The 8,750-nt window shown below is 38.9% G+C and overlaps 2 protein-coding genes across 2 annotated transcripts; both read right to left on the bottom strand.

The window, feature by feature from the left end:
* LOC135650397 (transcription factor BC1-like) lies at positions 1-2,384 on the bottom strand. Its single transcript, XM_065169675.1, has 7 exons — positions 1,718-2,384; positions 1,431-1,613; positions 1,285-1,350; positions 1,130-1,198; positions 976-1,056; positions 750-905; positions 1-651 (listed from the first exon to the last, which is right to left on the bottom strand). The coding sequence occupies exons 1-7, from the start codon at positions 2,081-2,083 to the stop codon at positions 559-561; spliced, it is 1,014 nt and encodes a 337-aa protein (XP_065025747.1). The 5' UTR covers positions 2,084-2,384; the 3' UTR covers positions 1-558.
* A 540-nt stretch (positions 2,385-2,924) lies between these two features.
* On the bottom strand, positions 2,925-7,243 carry LOC104000665 (long chain base biosynthesis protein 2a). The gene is made up of 12 exons (XM_009422765.3): positions 6,898-7,243; positions 6,746-6,811; positions 5,899-5,987; positions 5,500-5,645; positions 5,289-5,413; positions 5,087-5,180; positions 4,848-5,011; positions 4,546-4,707; positions 4,326-4,452; positions 4,044-4,210; positions 3,439-3,546; positions 2,925-3,355 (listed from the first exon to the last, which is right to left on the bottom strand). Exons 1-12 carry the CDS (start codon positions 7,027-7,029, stop codon positions 3,269-3,271), a joined length of 1,467 nt encoding a protein of 488 aa, XP_009421040.2. The 5' UTR covers positions 7,030-7,243; the 3' UTR covers positions 2,925-3,268.
* Positions 7,244-8,750: the final 1,507 nt, after the last annotated feature.

Raw genomic sequence — 8,750 nt, 5'->3', positions numbered from 1 at the left:
TTTTAGTTGTTTGGTGAGAGAATTCACATGGATATTGACAGTCCAACCAAGATTGCCGCAAAAGCTACTAATTCGAGTAAAAGGAGCATATTTACAATGGTGAAAGATTCATGCAGCTAGTCATCTCTCTCTCTCTCTCTCCCTCTCTCGCCCTGCGCGACACTGTCAAATTGCAGACTGCTGCAAAACACAGTTCCTACTATTTTGCTACCAACATGAAAGGCCAGCAGTAAGGATTCATTGGAGATATGGTCTTTATTTTTGTCGCTCCTTCTTTGTCTCCCTACCTTAACCCTTTCTTCCGATGCAGCAACGAAGAAGCAGCCATTGGCCACAGCATGCAGTCTCTATCTATCATCTGTGCACCCACTGGTAATGCGCGACAGAAGTGAGAAGACAAGAACGCTATGGACATAACATTTCAGCCTCATCTATGTACATGCTGAGGTAATACATGAACGCGCTTAGAGGTGGATTACAACCCGATCGACATAACATATCAGAATTATGACAGAGGTGTACTGGTTTTGCAAATAGTATCACGGGTTTCTTCTTCCTCTACTGGAAGGAGGAACAAGTGTTGACATCCTCTGCTTGGCTGAGGAACCCTCGCCTTTGCTCGCCCACATGCATCATAAAACTGTTACCATTCTGAAAAGGATGTTCTTGAGTTAGTAAACGGGGACAAGAGTTCTGTTTTCATCTGTTGTTGGAAACCATGAATGAGCTTTGTGATGGAAAGATCAAACCTCAGGAAAGGAAGTGGTCCCTTGGCCCTGCAGGAAGAGATGAGCAGAGTGCCCCATCATATGGTAATTACTCGTACCATCCTCCAAAGCTACGGATCGAAGGTGATTGGTTTGGCCAACATATGACACTTGCAGTGGGGTGCTTCTCATTACTCTCTGAAAATTCGAGTGTATAGATAGAGTGTATAGATAATGAGTGTATAGACAGAGTTGATCCTTAGCCTACCTCTGCTTCGTTCATGTAATCATCGGAGTTAGCATCAAAATATAGCATGGGGCTGAGAGAAGCAAGCTTCATGGAGAGAAACTGGAGACAGGTGATCAGACTGGGTCAGAGCGCGTTGTACAAAGAAGATATCAACTCATTGCCTTTTGCGTACCTCAACTTGGTTTTGCAAGGATTGAACATAGTTAATTATCTCATCCAGCATCAGTGCCTTTCCGGTAACCTACTCGGTAGAACCATCAGCAGATCAGAGAACAGTGTGGTTCCATGAAATGGGAGAAAAGAGAGATGGAGCTTCATAATTCACACCTTCTCACAGCCAGGAACGAGGCTCTGCAGCACCTTCATCCTCTCACTGATCTTCTCCCTTCTGACCTGAAAACCACACGCCACAGGTGAAGAGATCATGACGATTGCAAGAGGAAGAAAGGATGCTTTTGGAGTTGCGTGCGTACTCTTTCCGCAAGACTGTGGCTATCTGTCGCTTCACCTCTCCTTGCTCTGACATGAATACACCCTTCAGGAATCTCCTCACGGGGCTTTGGAGGAGTCTTCATGTCGTCGTCGGGTTTAAGATTCTTGTCGTTTGATTCCCTCAGTCCACCGTGAGGACGCCTGTGTTTGCTGATGTTGCCTTCCTTTGTACGTCAAAATACAAAGAAAACCCAGCTCAGGACACAATTTGTGGGAGCAAAAGCCCATTAATGGAAGCTTATAATGGATGATTTGATGATGGTACTACCTTGGGTCGACCAGCGATGAAGCTAGTCTGATCTTTAGCAATCTTTCTCTTCTTTTCACCAGAGACTTGTTGTTTTGGGGCTTTCTCATCATTGGGTTCGGCCACCATTGGCGTGTGGCTAATTTGGTCGACAACAGAAGGGGGCGGTAAGACAGCAATGTCAACAGAGTCGCTGCTATCCAAGTTTCTAGCGTCAGCTCCTGGGAGCTGTGGGTTGTCGTCAGATGAGTAGCAGTGGAGGAAGCAAGAGGAAGCATCGGTCACGTCTCCCACTTGCTGTGGGAGGAAGGAGTTCTCAGTGGGCATGCATGGAAGATAGGCACAATCGATAAGGGATGGGTGATGCTCAAAGTATGAGAATGCCATTAGTTTGGTAGAGCTGTGGAATGATATCAATATATGGATTAGAAGAAGAAGAAGAAGAAGAAGAAGAAGAAGGAAACAGAATGAAGCAAGGTGGATCTATGCGAGAGAGAGAGAGAGAGAGAGAGAGAGAGAGAGAGAGATGTGAGCATTGAGTCCTTATAAAGGCAAACGGGTGGTGGGTGGAGGGAGGAGGATGGCCCATTATTGACACTCGAGAGAGACTGATGCCCATGACAGGCAATTTTCTAAGACCAAGTTGATAACTGTTGACCCTTGGCTTGGCTGGATTGTGACCAAAACTCTTACTTGACTTGTCTTGTAGGTGTTTTATTTTCAATCTGAATTCCTACATAATGGAAGACAAATAATGTGCTAATTTGATATGTAATGCTAAATATTAATCTGAGCTATTCATAAAAAACAATGTCCAAAACAGTGTCTTATACTTGCAAATGAAAGTGCTTAGCTAGATCAAATATGCTCTATAGTTGCATGCTGACACAACACTTACCTAAGCTTCCTTCATGTATTCAATCACCACTTGTTTTTGCGTTGCTAGAATTCCCCAGTTATCCAAATACAGATACTTTAATAGGAAGGATCTATAGATATTTGGATTCTTTTATGAGACTGGATATGCTAATCTGCTGCACATCATGGAGGGCAAAAAATCAACTCTGATATATCAAATACCACTGATGTGACAAGCAACATCAAATTTTTCTCAAACATAATTAACTCATTTATCATGATGCCCAGAATCAGACAGACTGAGCCTTCGACTAAAAGTTTTCTTGTGTCTTCAATGAATGAAAGCACATGAAGGCAAAATCCAGTGGCATTTCTTGTACATAAGAGTTTTGGAGATCTGTCGACTGTAATCCATCTTTGAATTCCACCAACTTCCTTACAGTACATTGAAGCGAATCTATAGCTAATATTACTACAACATCACATAAAGAATTAACATGATAGTGACTGCATCAAACAAAAGCAATGCTTGGAACTTGCTACACTCACTGTACACGACATATTAGAGAATCAAATCGTTGAGAAATATTTTTTTCCCAATAACAGCCTAAGTAGATCCACTTCAAAGAGCATACATAGGACAAGATAAGGTTGATGCAGCCCATGATGTCCCTCGTATCATGATTTCCGGTGAATCAACAACTGAGCCTTTTACTACAGGTTTTTCTTCCGTTCTGCAAGTTTAGGTGATTCTGCAGGGAAGTACTTGATGCCCACAAGGTCACCAACTTTGCTGATTACCTGGAGTTGTATAATAAGGAATGAGAGAAGATCAAAGAAATTGGATCATCTGAAGCAAAACAGAATGTATGGAATTAACTTACCTCCAAACCTTTTACCAGGTCTTCTCTGGAGTGTGAAGCAGATATGCAGATGCGAGCTCTTGCAAGAAGCAGTGGTGTTGCAGGAAATGCAACAGTCACAACCGCAACCTACAGTGTTGGCAGCAATAATTGTCATTTTTTGGTATTCACCAGTTGAAAGGAAAAGAAAGGCTTCTTATAACTGATGCCATGAGAACGGGCAACAAAGTCAGAATATGGATGAACATGGTCCAAAAGAAAATTGAAGACAAATGTGTACACACATCAAAGTGCTATCTCATTTGTAAAGAACACACAAGTGTCTATAGGATAATTCCTCGTAGAAAATAATGGGCACTAAACATTAAAATTGCAGTTTTTTCTAACAAAACCACCTAGGTGTTCATATGAACATCTATTTGTGTAATCAACCGATGTATCTACTCTGAAGAACTCCATGTGTTCTCATATCATTGCTGAAAATATAGCATGAAAAATAATGCAAGAATACAAGCACAACACGTCTACAACTCGATGAAGACAAAAGCATATCCTGGACTTCAAAAAGTTGTATATATAATATCAATCATAATAGTAAAATTGTCGACAAATGGCATGACACTTACATTCTGTCTAAGACATTCCCTTGAGAAGGCTGGGATTTTTGCTGGGTTGTAGAGCATTATTGGCATAACTGGAGAATCATTATCACCAAGAACCTCAAATCCCATTTTCTGAAGTTCTGACCTGAAGAAGTTGCTATTTTCACGGATGCGTGCAAGTTTCTGAGCCCCTGGTACAACCATACCAATCACAAATAAAAACTTCTGTACTTCGATATACATCAAAGAAGACATCTTTAACTAACTAAAAATTGTTAGTTGCATCACAAATGTTCCATTAAGTACCTCTATTCGAACCATCTTCCCCAAGGATAACCTTAATTGCAGAGATAACTTGTTGCACAGCAGGTGGTGACATGGATGTGGCATACAGATGTGCAGGACAAGTGTACTTAAGAAATTGGATGATTTCCTGAATAAGACATAAGAAGGTTTAGGAAGTATATCCTAAATTGGCCCTACTTCATAAGTGATTTTGTGAAATTTGGTACAACAAGAATAGGACCTTTGATGCTGCAATGTAGCCTCCACAAGATCCAAATGATTTTGTAAATGTTCCCATCATGATGTCCACATCAGCTGTATCTACTCCTAGGAGCTCACAGACCCCTCTGCCTGATTTTCCAACAGCGCCGATGCTGTGGGCTTCATCCAAATATGTGTAGGCCTGTTTTCATATAAAAAGAAGTGCAGATTATTATTATTTTAATTATTATCCATCAAGAAGCATCTTTCTCATATCTGATTCTCCCGGATGCATGTGAATTAAAGATCAGAAATTAAGATTTGAAATGTAACTCATCAAACCTTATACTTTTTGCAGACTGCTATGATTTCAGGAAGCTTGCAAAGTTCTCCTTCCATGCTGTAGATACCCTCAACAATGACAATTATCTTTTTCCAAGGTCTATGCGTCCGAGGTTGTCCCTCAGCTATCTGCTCTCTCAGAACCTCTTCCAAATGCGAGGGGCCTAGACAACATCAAAATGTAAGTTAAAAGCAAGGAAGAATGTGGACAATACAGCATCTGACAGCTTAAAACTTACTGTTGTGCTGGAAAACACGTACTGCTGCACCAGATCCTCGGGCACCATTGACAATAGAGTTATGGTTCAAAGAATCACTAATGATCAATCCTCCCTGAAAATGACCATGATTAGCGTTAGTCCATCAACAAAAGCTGCATGAATCTCATGATTGCAAGCGCAAAGCTTTTAAGGTCTAGTGCCTTTAAGAACTTAAACATACCTTCCCAATTAGAGCAGGGATAATTGCAGAGTTTGTCACATAACCCATGCCAAAAAGTAGAGCAGCTGGTTTTCCGACAAACCTTGCAACCAGTTCCTCCAGCTCAGTGTGCAGGTTTGTAGTCCCTGATACAAGACAAAGCATAATCACATTAATCCAAACTCATCAATATCTACTTTTCTAATTGACATGGCATGCAAAAGATTCATACCACCATCAACACGAACACTGCATGTACTGGGTGAATATTTCTTCAGAGAATCAATAACATGAGGTGTACAGTATTCATCAGCTGCTGCAAATCCAAGGTAGTTGTATGATCCCAGATTCAGGCACTTTGTAGTATTTGAGGTCCGGCTGCATTAAGTAACAGGAACAAATAAACCTCAACACATTCCAATTGCAATCACAAAATATATTCCAGAGACTATAAAATAGGAATGATTTGAAAGTTTGCTCATCTATATTTTTCTCGAGAAGGATTTACAGTTCCCAAATCCTTGGGAGAGAATAAATGCCACATATTTCAGATAAGATGCCTTGTACACCTTTACTTTCTATATAACAAAAACTCATATTCTGACAGAAAGTCCCTATTAAAAATACTTACTGCAGTGTCTTGTTATTGTCATTAGAGTAACGGTCAACTACATCAAACCAAGCATCTGGTGCACTCGCAATTGGTCGGCTAAAACAGTCCTGCCAAATTAGAATGCTATCAATACATTGTTCAAAACGAGCAGCTTAACAACAGAATCCATTGGTAAGACCTACTGATTAAAGGATGTGCATGACCATTTCATCTGCAGCAGACCTACTTGGTGAGAGTATTATCCTGCACCAAGCAGTTGGTGCAGGATAATACTCGCACCTTGGTCTTGAAAATTTGTAATGAGATCGATTGATGAAAACAATAGTTACTTTAAAAGATTAGATACAATAAATCAACATTTTAAAAGTTGTTAGACAAGATAGGCTTTATTGTAGCCAACTACATAGAGTTATTTCCTTCACAAACAACGTAATTAAGTTAAACATATATCTTATCGTATTAAATCTAGTTTAGAAAACAAGTAAACTACATCAGGTGTTCTCTTTCTGTCCTATAATTAAATTAAAAAATCAATAGTGAAACAATCATTAGCATTAAGTTTACAACGCCAATTTCATTACGAGTGCAGCTCATTGCAATATTTTTACAAGTGCAGACCCTTTCTATCAGCATTTCTTGAATGGAAAACACTTGTGTTGAGATATTCATACTGTGAATGTTTCCCTCTCCCAGTTTTATATTATGATGAAATCAAGTGAACAAATCTATTTTATCGGGACATCCAACGAATCATTTAGCGTCGGAATGTCTCATATCAGTGATTCAGAGAGGCAAGACCAATCAGATCAAGACGATACAGAAATTTGAAAGGAAAGCCGGGTACAGAATGAAGGAAAGGACAAACCTGAATCCTGAGATAAAGCCGGCGGGTGTAGAAATCTTCTAGCCCCAAGCAGATAGGCGCATAGCCCTGTCGAAAATAAAATACGAAATTGAATCCTCGATCAGAACCCAAATAATTCAACGTATGCCCAAAGAAATAGGTTGGGGATGGACCTTGAGGTCCTTGGACTTGGATTTGGACCAATCGATGAGCCTCCGAAAGAAATCCCTCATCTGCCCGAAGGCGAAGAGGAGACCATAGCTGAAGAGCGTGGTGAGCGCGGTCAGGTACGGCAACCTCACCATCGTTTCGCGGCGGGTGTTCGGCTACCAATCCGGCAATGAATCAAGGGAGAGCGAGAATCGAGGGCGAGAGGAAGGCAATGTGGGGGGACGAGGAGAGCGAGGGTGAGGATGGCGTTTAAATGGACGGAACGGTCATCGTTGGCGTCGTCGAGAAGAGTGGAAGAGAAGACTTAGACTCGAGGGCGGTATGTCGACCGGTCGAACGACGAAAGCTCCTCGACTCAGTTCTCACGTCTCTCTCTCTCTCTCTCTCTCTCTCTCTCTCTCCCTTCTTTAATTTTTTTCTGCTAATTTCACTTTATCGAATATTAAATAATTGGATATCGTATATTACACAATAATATCCATATAATGTTATTTATACTAATTAATCGTATTAAACAGCGAGGTTGAAGAACCTTTCCTCGTTTGATTGCAATAATAAAACATGAGCTCTACATAATTGAAATAGTGTTGCTGAATTCAACAAGTGAATCCATCAGTCAAATACGACGTTGTTGCGTGACCTCTTCACTACGGCCGAACTCAGCATCACCCCACCCCATTGACTACGGCAACGAAGGAGAGACAAGACCTATTCTGGTATAATAAACTCATCGCTATTCATGAGGGTATAATAAATCCTCATTATTGCTAAGGGTTTCTTGACGTCCGATGCTTTTCATATTGTTAACATCCCCAACAACTACGAGGGAGGGAAGACTGACTAGGATTATATATATATATATATATTATACTTATATCATATTAAAATCATTTTGTACTTATATATATATATATTTTTTATCATTTTGTACTTATATTTTTTCATACTTATATCATTTTAAAATTTTATATTGATATCTCTATAATTTTAAAAATAAAATAAATAATCTTAATTCCTAACACAATTAGCTCCGGTAATGAAAAATATAACACGTATTTGATCGACGTGAAAATGATGATAAAAATATAATTTTAATATTTTTTATTTATTTCTAATAAGTTTATTGATAAAAAAATAATTTTAACATCTCACATGTTGAAAATATAAGAGATGTTGAAATTATCTTTTTGTTTGTCACTTTTGCGTCCATCTAACATGTGGTGTAATGAGTTATATTTTCGGTTTCACTTTCAGAATAATAAAGATCTCAATATAATTTTTTTAAGTATAAAGATTATAATATTAATAAAATCTAAGTATAAAAAATAATATGTAATTAGCTCAACTTTAGAAATAATTTCTAAAGTTTACTTACTTTAGAAATCCTGCACTAAAAAGACATTATTTTGTAAATGATTCATATCGTAAGAGAGACGAATAGTTGCGCGCATTGATAAGAAATTTCATGAAATATGTTTGAAGATTGATTGAATAAAAATCCTAATTAGCTTTCCTTTGCAGCTCTATTGAATGATTTTTTTCTCAAAAAAAAAAATGAAGGTCAGGTCTGAGTTCCAATCATGCAAGAACTGGTCTTTGCCAATCAATTCAATCAAGTCCTTTGGGGACTATATTTTCTCCCTCAAATGCCTATAAAATATTGATTTTGTAGATGGGTTAGATTAGTAATTTAAAAGACATAAATGCAATGTTTATTTCGTTCTTTAATTAAGAGCCTAATATGGTTTTGGCAGGTAGAAAGACCCCTAAAATATTCTATTAGTTCAGTCGTAATATAATGGACTATGGAATTGGTCATATTAGAGACGGGCAATACTTCGTAGTGTCTTTTGCA

The sequence above is a fragment of the Musa acuminata genome, chromosome BXJ3-10 (genome assembly GCF_036884655.1).
Source record: "Musa acuminata AAA Group cultivar baxijiao chromosome BXJ3-10, Cavendish_Baxijiao_AAA, whole genome shotgun sequence".
Classification (NCBI taxonomy): domain Eukaryota; kingdom Viridiplantae; phylum Streptophyta; class Magnoliopsida; order Zingiberales; family Musaceae; genus Musa; species Musa acuminata.
This window is presented reverse-complemented; position numbering and strand designations above follow the sequence as displayed.